The following is a 13,382-nucleotide window of genomic DNA, read 5'->3' on the forward strand; positions in this document are numbered from 1 at the left end:
AGTTGTGCTGTTGGTCGCAGACACAGCTCGGATCTGGCGCTGCTGTGGCTCTGGCATAGGCTGGCAGCAACAGCTCCTATTAGACCCCTAGTCTGGGAACCTCCATATGCCACGGGTGCGGCCCTAAAAAGGCAAAAAGACAAAAAAAAAAAACCATAATAGGAAAATCCTACAAAGGTTCTTGGGTAAAAGAAAATAGGTTGTTACATTAGCATAGGTAATGCCATTTAAATTTTTATTATGTTTTTCTTAGCTACATACAATACATTCTATATGGATTACTTATTATTGTTTTAAGAGTTAAATGTCACTCTTCTTTAATAGGATCTTATTAATATTATCCTCCTTTTCATGCTTCATGCAAAGCCTCAGTCAGTATGAAGGACTAATGCACAATAGATAACAACGGATGGTTGCTCAGTTGACTAAGAATGATTTCACATATATCCAATCTTAAAGGAACGACAAGAAGTAGAAGCATGCATTTGGAAAACAGAGCTCATACTTTATGTAATATTTTTCACAAAGTTAGATTGGTTTATAATATATGAATACATAAAGGTATTATTTTGATTAGATCTTGCTACCTAGAATGTATACTGAACCACCTTAGATATATGTTTCATCCAAATCACTTATGATTTAAGCATTATTTGTATCCTGTTATAAAATACTCTGAGGAGGTAAAAAGTACTTCTCTAAGTAATGTAGTCTCATATTAAAAATAAAATCTATTGCTGAGTACGGATGAAAAGTATACACTGGAGGTATACTATATAACACATTTTCTGTGGGTTTGAAATTTTCCGAATTTAAAAGTTGTTGGAAAAATAAGAATATTTCAATAAATAAAAACTACCATAATCAAACCATATGAGCTATACTGAGTTATTAAACACAATCAATACTAAACTATTATTGTGCATAATTACATAAATATTTGCCACAGTAATGAATAAACTTACCTGTAACTTTTCATTCTATTCAAGAAGGCAAAATTCATGCTACAGGATTTGAACCACATGATTCTGTATTCATTGACAACCCATGGTTTAATTTGTAGAGTCCAACTGAGCTGATTCTTTGAACAAACTGAAAAAAGAAAACCAAATATCTAGAGAAAGCATTGCACAGTATGAATCCCTGACATATATGTGATTGAAGACAATTTTATATAGCTATTTTATATTACAGTTGATAAACAGAAGGGTATTTTTCCCTTAATTTTGGATTTTTTTTTTTCTGTCTTTTCAGGGTCACACCCACGGCATATGGAAGTTCCCAGGCTAGGGGTCAAACTGGAGCTTTAGCCGCTGGCCTACACTATAGCCACAGCAATGCCAAATCCAAGCCTTGTCTGCGAATTACACTGCAGCTCACGGCAACACCAGATCCTTAACCCACTGAGCAAGGCCAGGGATCGAACCTGTGTCCTCATGGATACTAGTCAGATTCCATTTCCGCTGAGCCACAACAGACACTCCTTAGTTTTGGATTTTATTCTAACTTATAAAATAAAAAATCTTGCATTCTGCCTCTAACTCTAATCAGACATTTCTGAATTTATAATTAGCAAAGCTAAATAATACTTATGCAAAGTTTTTCACAGCATTTGTTTTCACATCAACATTATGCTGCACAAAATTATTAAAAAATGACATTCAAATTAAAGCTACACTACCTTTTAAACCAGGGTTGCATTAATTTTGAACTATCAAAACTAGTTCAGGAGTTCCCATCGTGGCTCAGTGGAAATGAATCTGATTAGGATCCGTGAGGACACAGGTTCAGTCCCTGGCCTTGCTCAGTGGGCTAAGGATCTGGCGTTGCCATGATCGTGGTATAGGTCACAGATGTGGCTCGGATCTGGTGTTGCTATGACTGTGGTGTAGGCCAGTGCCTACAGATCCGAATCAACCGCTAACCTGGGGAACCTCCACATGCCGCGAGTGAGGCCCTAAAAGGCAACAAACAAACAAACAAACAAAAAAACGCAAGAGAATCCACCAAGAAGACAAATTACTCCAGCAAAAAACAGACAAAAATCAAAGATGATTCTGCAAAGAAAATCATTCCTGTGTCTGTCATGAACAGACACAAAAATTCACAATTAGTAAATAAAATTCAGCAGCATATAAAAATAATATAGCATAACCAAGTAACATTTATTCTAGCTATGTAATACTAGTTCAATAGTAGAAAATTAATCAATGAAATCTACCATATTAAAATTGAGAGAGAGAAAAGAAAAAACAAATAAGCATATTAATTGATGTGGACAAAATATCTGACAAAATCCACACCTACCTATGATTAAAAACTCTCAGCAAACTTACAAGAAATACTTCAATTGGTTAGAATACCCAGAAAAATCCTATAGCTCATGAAGTACTTATGGTGAAAGACTAAGTACTTTATCTCTAAAATCAGGAACAAGGCACGAATGTCCATTCTCAACTCCTATTCAACATAGTACTAAAAAGTCTTAGCCAGTACAAAAAGGCAAGAGAAGGAAATAAAAGGCATACAGAACAGAGTTCTTTGGTGGCAAAATGGGTTAAGGATTCAGCATTGTCACTGCTCTGGTGCTGGTCACTGCTGTGGTACAGGTTCAATCCCTGGCTCCCTGGTCCAGAAACAAAAACAAACAAACAAACAAACAAACAAAAAAGGTACACAGAATGAAAAGGAAGAAACTAATCTGTCCTTTTTTTTTTTTTTTTAGCCACACCCACTGCACATGGAGGATCGTGGCCAGGGACAAAACTTGAGCCACAGCAGCAACTCAGCTACTGCAGTGACAATACCAGATCCTTAACCTTACTAGGTCACAAGGGAACTCCTATCTGTCCCTATTTGCAGATGATAGGATTGTCTATGTAGAAAATCCCGAGGAATCTTAAAAAAAAAAAGCTCCTGGAATAAGTGGATTCAACAAGGCACAGATTACAAATTCAACACACAGAAAGGTCAACATTCAATTGTTTCTATACGCTAACAGTGAACAACTGGAAAGCAAAATTCAAAATGCTCTATTACTTTTCGTTCTTTTTAGGGCCACACTTGCAGCATATGGAAGTTCCCAGGCTAGGGGATGAATAGGAGCTGCAGCTGTGGGCCTGCACCGCAGCCAGAGCAACACCAGATCCAAACCAGGTCTGTGACCTATACCACAGCTCACAGAAACAACAGATCCTTAACCCACTGAGCAAGACCAGGGATTGAACCTGCATCCTCATGGATACTAGTCAGGTTTGTTACCACTGAGTCATGACGGGAACTCCTGCTCTATCAAAGAGTATGCTTGTGACACAGAGGATTAAGGATCCAGCCTTGTCACTGAGGCCGTTCAGGTCGCAGCTGTGGCATGGGTTCAATCCCTGGATCCTCCACGTGCCACAAGTAAGGCCAAAAATAAATAAATAAATAAAATCAGTCCAAAAAAGAATATTTCCATTGTTGTATAAGTCTAGGAAAATGTACAGTTATATGCTGAAATTTTATATAAAACACTGACAAAAGAAATAAAAGACAATCTAATAAATGATGAGACATACTGTGTTCATGCATTGGAAGATGTAACATCAACCGTCTCCACAGTGATCTATATGTTCAACACAATTTCTATCAAAGTCCCAACAGCCTTTTTTTGGTAGATATAGACAAGCAGATTGTAAAATTTATATTAAAAAAAAAAAAGCAAAATAGGAGTTCTCATTGTGGTTCAGCAGGTTAAGAACATGACTAGCATCCATGTGGATATGGGTTCGATCCCTGGCCTCACTCTGTGGGTTAAGGATCCAGCATTACTGCAAGCTGGTCACAGATGTGGCTCAGATCTGGCACTGCTGCGGCTGTGGCACAGGCCGCAGCTGCAGCTCCAATTTGACCCCTAGCCTGGGAACTTCCACATGCTGCAGGTGCAGCCACAAAAAGAAAAATAAATGAATAAAAATTAAAAGGCAGGCGTTCCTGTCATGGCGCAGTGGCTAACGAATCCGACTAGGAACCATGAGGTTGCGGGTTCGGTCCCTGCCCTTGCTCAGTGGGTTAAGGGTTCGGCATGGCTGTGAGCTGTGGTGTAGGTTGCAGACGCGGCTCGGATCCCGCGTTGCTGTGGCTCTGGCGTAGGCCGGGTGCTACAGCTCCGATTCGACCCCTAGCCTGGGAACCTCCATATGCTGTGGGAGCAGCCCAAAGAAATAGCAAAAAGACAAAAAAAAAAAAAATTAAAAGGCAAAACAATATTGAAAAAGGAGAATGGAATTTCAGGAATCAAGGAATTCTTGTTGTGGCACAGTGGAAACGAACCCGACCACCATCCATGAGGACTCAGGTTTGATCCCTGGCCTTGCTCAGTGGGTTAAGGATACTGCATGGCCGTGAGCTGTGGTGTAGATCTGAGACACAGCTCAGATCCCAAATTGCTGTGGCTGTGGCTGGCAGCTGTAGTTCCAACTTGACCCCTAGCCTGAGAACTTCTATATGCCTTGGGTATGGCCCTAAAAAGAAAAAAAATATTAAGACACAGTAGTATTGGAGGAGAGACAGACACAAATGTCAAGGCAACAAAAGAGTATCCAGAGAGAGACCCCCCCCAAAAAAAAAAAAATCATTTGGGTGCATCAATGGTGTAGGAGCAGTGCAAAGGAAGAAAAGTAAATTAATAAATTCAATAAATGGTGTTGAAACAATTAGATGTTATAGACAAAAATGAAAAATTTGACCTAAATCTCACATCTTATACAACAAATCAAAATGATTTAAATGCAAAAATATAAAACATTTAGAAGAAACAAGAGATCTTCATGACACCAAAAGCACAATCCATAAAATAAAATATTGATTAAATTGAATAAAAATTTAAAACTTTTGCTCTGCAAAAGACCTTGTTAAGAAAAAAAAAATCAAGTCACACAATGGGAAGATACATTTGCAAAACATATATCCCATAAAGGACTTATCTGGAATATGTAAAGATACTGTAAAAGTAAAACAAAACAAAAAACCTCCCATAGGGAGTTCCCGTCAGGGCACAGCAGAAACGATGTCTGACTAGGAACCATGAAGTTTCGGGTTCAATCCCTGGCATCGCTCAGTGGGTTAAGGATCTGGCATTGCTGTGGCTGTAGTGTAGGCCGGCCGCTACAGCTCCAATTAGACCCCAAGCCTGGAAACCTCCATATGCCGAGGGTTCAGCCCCGAAACAGACAAAAAGACCAAGACAAAAACAAAAACAAAAAAACCTCCCATAGAAAAACAAAACAAGCAATCTAATTTTGAAATTCATGTGGGTATTATAAAATGGGTATAAAAAGACAGACATTTCATCAAAGAGGATTTACAGGTGCAAATAAGCACGTGAAGAGATGTTAACTATCAATAGCCATTAGAGTAATGCATATGAAAGCCACTACATACGTAATATTTGACTAAAATCTAACCTTTTTTTTTTTTTTTTTTTAACAGTGGCACCTGTGGCATATGGAAGTTCCCAGGCTAGGGGATCTGATCAGAGCTGCAGCTGAGGCCTATGTCACAGCCACAGAAACACCAGATCCTAGCCCCATCTGCAACCTATGACATAGCTTGTATCAACAATACCAGATCCTTGACCCACTGAGCCAGGCCGGGGATTGAATCTGCATCGTCACAGACACTATGTCAGGTTCTTAACCCACTGAGCCGCAATGGGAACTCCTGTATCCATCCTTGATGTTATCAGGTTTGGACTAGGATATGAAATGACTAGATCTCTTATTATTGCTAGTGGGAATGTCAAATGGTACAGACACCACGAAAAGCAGTTTGGAGTTCCTAATAAAGTTAAATATACATATATCATGCAACTTAGCAATTGTATTCCTGGGGAATTAATCCCAGAGAAGAGAAAACTTATGCCCACACAAAAACCTATACATCAATGTTCAGAGTAGCTTTATCTATAACAGTCCCAAACTGGGAATAATCAAAATCCTACAATAGGTGAATGGTTAAACAAACTGTAAAATATTCATATCATAAAAAACTACTCGGAATTCAAGAGAAATGAACTATCGATTCATGCAAAAACTTGGATGGATTTCAAGGGTATTTATGCTGAGTTGTGATTTTTTTTTTCAAAAGGTATATATACTGTATGATTCCATTTATATACCACTCTTGAAATGACAAAATTATAATAGAAATAATATAACATCATGGAAAAACAAGTCAAGGTTTAAGGTTGGGTGTAGTGTCTGACTATAAAGGAGTGGTACCAGGTACAGTTCCATATCCTGATTCCGTGGTGGTTACTACCCAAATCTCTCTGTGATGATACACAAATAACACACAAAATAAGTGTATGTAAAGGTGTTAAGACTCAAATAAGGACTGCAGTTTAGTTGATGGTACCAATGACAATGTATTATGGTTATGTAATATGTTATCACTGAGGAATTGAGTGAAGAGCATAAGAAATTCTCTGAAAAGACAAAAAAAAAAAAAAAGGAGTTCCCGTCGTGGCGCAGTGGTTAACGAATCCGACTAGGAACCATGAGGTTGCGGGTTCGGTCCCTGCCCTTGCTCAGTGGGTTAACGATCCGGCGTTGCCATGAGCTGTGGTGTAGGTTGCAGACGCGGCTCGGATTCCGCGTTGCTCTGGCTCTGGTGTAGGCCGGTGGCTACAGCTCCGATTCGACCCCTAGCCTGGGAACCTCCATATGCCGCGGAAGCGGCCCAAAGAAATAGCAACAACAACAACAAAAAAGACAAAAAAAAAAAAAAGAAATTCTCTGTATTTTTTTGTCTGCAACCTACACCACAGCTCACGGCAACGCCAGATCCTTAACCCACCGAGCAAGGCCAGGGGTCAAACCCGAAACCTCATGGTTCTTAATCAGATTCATTAACCACTGAGACACGACGGGAACTCCAATGATGTTACTAGATTTATATGTAAGCTTCTAGACATTTTATACCTCAATTTTGTGTATCAATTTATCTCTCATTTTATATAAAATGTAGTACAGTACACCCATTCTCCTGCACCTTGCTTTTTCCAACTATCAATGTATTTCTTTTTTTCATAATAGAGGATAAAGAACTTTTTTTTTAGGGCTGTGCAGTAATCCATTATATGACTGTATCTCATCATTTGTTTAAGTAGTACCCTATTAATGGGCATTTATTTAGGTTATTTCTAATTTTTTACTTTTCTGAAAACATAAGGTTGAATTACAAAGGTAATTTCATACATTCTTGAGAGTACCTGTAAAACCCCAAGAATTATTGTCAAATGGCATATGCATTTATAAAGTTGTATTGCTTTCACAGATGTTGAATAAATTTGCAATTCCATGGGTAATACATGAGAGTTTCTAGTGCTGCTTCCCCTACATTGATAATTATGTTGATAGTCACCTATGCAGTGTATTATCAAATGTTTTTATCTTTGCTAATCTAATAGATGAAAATACTGTCTCAGCATAGTTTTATCATGAGTGAGGTTGTGTCCTTTTTTTCTTTTTCTTTCTTTATGGCCACACTTGCAGCATATGGAAGTTCCCAGGCTAGGGGTCAAATCGGAGCTACAGCTGCCGGCCTACACCACAGCCACAGCAACATCAGATCCAAGCTGTGTCTGTGACCTACACCTCAGCTCACCGCAACAAGGGATCCTTAACCCACTGAGCAGGGCCAGGAATTGGATCTGCATCCTCATGGATCCTAGTCAGGTTCATTTCCACTGAGCCACAATGGGAACTCCTAATTGTCCTTTTTTTAAGTTTAAGGTGCTCTGGTCTGAATGTTTGTGTCCCCTCCAAATTCATACATTGAAATCCTGACTCTTAAGGTGATGACATTAAGGACGTGGGGCCTTTGGGAGGCATTAGCTCATGAAGGTGGAAACTTCATGATTGGGTTTAGTGCCCTTATTTAAAAAAAAAAAAAAAGACCCCAGAGAGCAAAAAGTTTCCACCTATGAATCAAGAAGTGGGCACTCACCAGATGCTGAATCTTGGACTTTGCATCTCTAGAACCATAAGAAATAAATATCTGTTGTTTATAGGCCGCCTAGCCTGTGGTATTTTGATGTAGCAACAGGAATGGACTATGACAAAGGGTCGTTCATATTTCATATCTTATTTCATAGTCTTTGAACATTTTTCTCCTGAGCTTTTCACATTTTTTAATTTTTGTTTTCTTTAAAAGGCCTTCACAGTCTAGCCCAAATCCATTTCAAAGTTCTTTTTAAAAAAAAGTTTGTGCTTCTAAGCTTTTTCTTTTCTTTTTTTGCCCACTCCTTCCCAGACCAGGGATCAGATCCCAGCTATAGCTGCAACTTAAGCTACAGCAACACTGGATCCATAACCCACTTTGTGGGGGCAGAGGAGAACACGCATCCCAGCACTCCCAAACCTACGCGAGTCCCACTCTACCACAGTGGGAACTCCTGTGCTTCTAACTCATATTATTCTTTCATTGTTTCTTTTTTTTTCCTTTTTAGGGCCACACCTGCAGCATATGGAAGTTCCCAGGCTAGGGGTCAAATTGGAGCTGCATGGCCCCACAGCCACAGCAATGGGGGATCCAAGCCACGTCTGTGAACTACACCACAGTTTATAGCAATGCCGTATTCTTAACCCACTGAGAAAGGCCAGGGATTGAACCTACATCCCCATGGATACTAGTTGGGTCCATTTCCACTGAGCTACAAGGGGAACTCTGCCACCATTTCTATCATATTACTTTTTAAGACTCAGGTCAAATATTACCTCTTTTATGACTTTAGGTAGGTAAATGAGATATTTAGAGAATTATGTAAACTGTGATACATAGATTAGCATTTGTAGTTGACCCTTGAACAACTCTGGGAGCTAGAGAGTGCAAAGGAGCAAGTGCAGTCAAAAATCCATGTATATAATTATTAGAGAAATGCAAATCAAATCTAAAATGAGGTACCACACCAGTCAGAATGGCCATCATTAAAAAGACTACAAATAACAAATACTGGAGACGGTATAGAGAATAGGGAACCCTCCTACACTGATGATGGGAATGTAAATTGGTACAACCATTATGGAAAACAATATGGAGGTACCTCAGAAAAACTACCATATGACACAGCAATCCCACTCTTGGGCATATATCCGGACACAACTTTCATTCAAAAAGATAGATGCACCCTATGTTCATTGCAGCACTATTCACAATAGCCAAAATATAGAAACAACCTAAAAGTCCACTAACAGATGGATTAAGAAGATCTGGTACATATACACAATGGTAGACTAGTCAGCCATAAAAAAGAACAAAATATTGCCATTTGCAGCAATAGGGATGGAATTAGAGACTCTCATACCAAGTGAAGTGAGTCAGAAAGGGAAAGACAAATACTCTATGATGTCACTTATATGTGAGATCTAAAATACGGGCACAAATGAGGAGTTCCCATCGTGGCTCAGTGGTTAACGAATCCGACTAGGAACCATGAGGTTGTGGGTTCCATCCCTGGCCTTGCTCAGTGGGTTAAGGATTCGGCGTTGCTGTGAGCTGTGGTGTAGTTGCAGATGCTGCTCGGATCCCGCGTTGCTGTGGCTCTGGCGTAGGCCGGTGGCTACAGCTCCAATTTGACCCCTAGCCTAGGAATCTCCATATGCTGTGGAGAGCGGCCCAAGAAATGGCAAAAAAAATAAAAATAAAAATAAATAAAATACGGCACAAATGAATCTATCTACAGAACAGAAACAAACTCATGGTCATAGAAAAGACTTCTGGTTGCCAAGGGGGAAGGGGAAGGAGTGGGATGGACTGGGAGTTTGGGGTTAGTAGATGCAAACTATTGCATTTGGAGTGGATAAGCAATGCGGTCCTGCATATCCTAGGAAATTATATCCAGTCACTTGTGATGGAACATGATGGAAGATATTATGAGAAAAAGAATGTACCTATATGTATAACTGGATCACTTTGCTGCACAGCAGAAATTGACAATATTGTAAATCAACTATAATAATTTTAATTAAAAAATTAAAAATAAAAATAAAAACCCAAGTATAACTTTGTAGTCGGCTTTCCATATCTGCCGTTCTGCATCCTTGGATTCAAACAACCTCAGACTATGTAGCACTGTAATACAATATTTATTGGGAAAAAAAATCCACATTTAAGAAGACTGGTGCAGTTGAAACTTATGCTATTCAAGGACCAACTGTATACAGTATTATAATGAAACTAAGTCTCAAAAATTTTAACATAGTCCTTGCTCTCTGGTCAGTGATGACCCCTAACTCCCTCTCACCTCTGCTATTTCTGGAAAATTAGTCCCTCAGTCATCAGTATGGTCAGAATTCTTTTTTTTTTTTTTTTTGGTCTTTTTAGGGCCATGCCTGCGGCATATGGAGGTTCCCAGGCTAGAGGTCTAATCAGAGCTGCAGCTGCCAGCCTATGCCACCACCACAGCCACTCGGGAAACTTGCTGTGCCTGGAACCTATACCACAGGTCAGGGCAACATGGAATCCTTAACCCACTGGGTGAGGCCAGGGACTGAACTGCATCCTCATGGATACTACTGGAGTTTGTTACCACTGAACCACAACGGGAACATCCACACACTTCTTTTCAAGGAACACCTTATGTTTCCTAGAAGCCTCCTGATAGATACTCTAGCTGGTCTTATGTTCACTCCAACTTCTTCTAAAACTGCACAACTTCAAGTCAGTTCCCTAAATATCTTGTTTAAGAAGTTCCCCTGATCCCATATGTCTATTAGATGTTCCTTCTATGTTCACTCACAAAAGTTGGAAAATTTTTTCTAAATTTCTGACTATAAAATACGTATTTACTGAAAAATATGAAAAGTATGTAATGACAGGGAGTTCCCGTCGTGGCTCAGTGGTTAACGAATCCAACTAGGAACCATGAGGTTGCAGGTTCGATTCCTAGCCTTGTTCAGTGGGTTAAGGATAGGGGGTTGCCGTGAGCTGTGGTGTAGGCTGCAGATGAGGCTTGGATCCCACCTTGCTGTGGCTCTGGCGTAGGCCGGTGGCTACAGCTCTGATTAGACCCCTAGCCTGAGAACCCCCATATGCCACAGAAGCGGCCCTAGAAAAGGCCAAAAAAAAAAAGTATATAATGATAAAATGATAGATCACCAACTCCACCTCAGATAATTACTGCTAAAATTCTGATGTATCTCTATTCTTGTCATATATCTCCAAGTTTGTAACAAAAACTGACTTGTAACTTATTTTCTGAACACTGCATCCTAATTATTTTCTATTTGGATAAACTTTGATTTAAATAATTTTTACTGGCTGCAGTATTTTTCATTATATTAAGAGCAACAACTTATCAATTTTACTGCAGGCCTTTAAGTTTCCCAGTTTTTGCTCATTATAACCTGATCTTAGGTCCACCCTAACTTTTTTTTTTTAAGAGACTCAGGTATCATTCGTTTAAAAATTCACAGTGCCTGTCATACAGTATTGATTAAATGAGTTTCAAGTAAAGGATGAATTTAACGTTCTGGTTTACATTGGGAGTTAAATAATCAAACTGTCTTCTACATGCATCAGGTTCGGTGCGTTGTTTTCTTGATCTTATTTGCTAATACAGTCTGCTGAATTAACTTATCAAAAAACAGTATAGCTGCTTTAAATTCTTCCTGTAAAAAAAGGAAGATATGTACAGACAAAACACAAATACAACGCGATCGATAACTATGAGACAGCTGGTGTCATTTCCGGCAGGCAGCGGCAAAAGAAGAAAGCACACGACCTTGAGACTGCAGCGGGCACTCTCGTCGCCTGCTCCTGGGGAAGGAGCTCAAAGAAAATGAGGCAAAGGTCACGGGATACCTGGCTGCGGTCCGGCTGGCTGCGCTCCCCTTGGCCAGAACCAAGGGGAACCTAGCCTCTTCGAAAGGGAGGGTAAAAGTCCAGGCGGGTGTTAAACGCCCGGGACCAACGGGTCTTTAGCTCACCCCGCGCAGAGGCAAGCGACAGCCATCAGTCCGCTCCCGCGCCGCGCCTGCGCAGAACAGCCCTTCGGCACGGTGGGCTGCTTGACCGCGACCTCCAGACACACTCACCCGCCGACATGGTTAAGCGAGGACAGTCAGCCCGTGTGTCCCGGTACACCGACCTAAGCCCGCCTAAAAATCGACTCCCGGAGGAGCTCAGCTTACAGCCTCGCCACATCGCGACAAAAAGGATCCACCTCTTTTCCGGTCCCTCTCGCAAAAGATCCCCAACACAAAGGTTCCGAGATCCACTCTCGCACGGTGGGGCGCCAACCTAATCATGGTTGCAGTGATGGGTGTTAGATATGTGGCTATACTCTCTCTTCACAGTCAGCCATGTCAAACTGCATACGATTGCACTACAAAATGTTTTGTGTCAAAAACTTCATGATCCTCCATATAAGTAGCTGTTAATCATACTATTCCCCTGTAGCTCTAATTACTTCATATTTAGTAGATGTCCCCAAGGACAGTTATACCCTTTAAGACACTGACCCTAACTTACAATCACAAGCACTTCTTCCCAAAGGGAACTGTTTCCCCTTTTAAGACACTCGAATATCGCAGAGGACCAGAGGTCTAAAGCAAAATTTTTCTGAGTGATGTGATAATATTTTGGACAGGGGATACATTATGTAGCACAAAACTTAAATCACTCGGGCCAGGCAAACTTCATTTAGAGTTAGAATGGGAGTTCATAACATTTTACTTCAAAATGTGTAACAGCCTTTCCTTGGATAAGAGCAATGATAAATTTCCAACACTAAAAGCAAAAAAAATCATCGTACATTTTTAACAGGCAGGGTCAGATTGGTAAAGGTTTCTTTGAATGGGTGAAAAATTACTGCTCATTTATGGTCTTTCCCTTATGGCTTCTTTGTAAAATATTGACCTCCTCCTAAGAGTGGCTGCAGACTTTGCAGTAGTTATGTCCTCTTCAGAGCACCTCTCTCAAGATACATGACCATCTCTCCAACTGAAGGCAGAAAGCTCTGCACAAAAGAACATTTAGCATGTGTTAAATGTTTGCTGGAGTAAGAGATCCAAGGAAAAAGCAAAGTTCAAGAATGAGTAAAGTTCTAAGAGCTAACATACTTTCTTTGAATGTTCCATTGGGCTTCAGAGCATTTCCACATTTTAACAACAAAGGCAATCAGTGATTTGCCTTAATACCAATAGGAAACAAAAATCTCTAGAATACCCACTGGTTTCGCACAGATAAGCAAAACTGGCTCATAGTACTTTTTTCTACAATTATCAATAAAATGCTTTTCCAATGACACTTAAACTGGAGTTATGTTGGAAGAACTAGCAGCTGTAACAGATATATATGGCTGTTGCTGGAGTTATTACCCACATAATCTCCAAGGTCTT

General features: G+C 40.0%; 2 protein-coding genes across 3 annotated transcripts in view; both read right to left on the reverse strand.

The window, feature by feature from the left end:
• The window catches only part of COQ3 (coenzyme Q3, methyltransferase), a 29,009-nt gene extending 16,787 nt beyond the window's left edge, over window positions 1–12,222 (reverse strand). The window contains exons 1-2 of one of the 2 annotated variants that reach the window (XM_047761465.1): window positions 12,078–12,222; window positions 966–1,092 (exon numbers count right to left, since the gene is read on the reverse strand). In XM_047761465.1, the coding sequence (XP_047617421.1) occupies window positions 966–1,092; window positions 12,078–12,186 (236 nt within the window). In that variant the 5' untranslated portion in view covers window positions 12,187–12,222. Of the gene's footprint in view, window positions 1–965; window positions 1,093–11,969 lie in introns of both variants that reach the window. The other variant, XM_047761474.1, reaches the window with a different exon arrangement.
• A 574-nt stretch (window positions 12,223–12,796) lies between these two features.
• The window catches only part of PNISR (PNN interacting serine and arginine rich protein), a 33,500-nt gene continuing 32,914 nt past the window's right edge, over window positions 12,797–13,382 (reverse strand). The window contains exon 14 of the transcript XR_007132298.1: window positions 12,797–13,000. The gene's annotated coding sequence lies outside the window, so the exon portion shown is untranslated. The remainder of the gene's footprint in view (window positions 13,001–13,382) is intronic.

The sequence above is a fragment of the Phacochoerus africanus genome, chromosome 2 (genome assembly GCF_016906955.1).
Source record: "Phacochoerus africanus isolate WHEZ1 chromosome 2, ROS_Pafr_v1, whole genome shotgun sequence".
In the NCBI taxonomy this organism is placed as follows: Eukaryota; Metazoa; Chordata; class Mammalia; order Artiodactyla; family Suidae; genus Phacochoerus; species Phacochoerus africanus.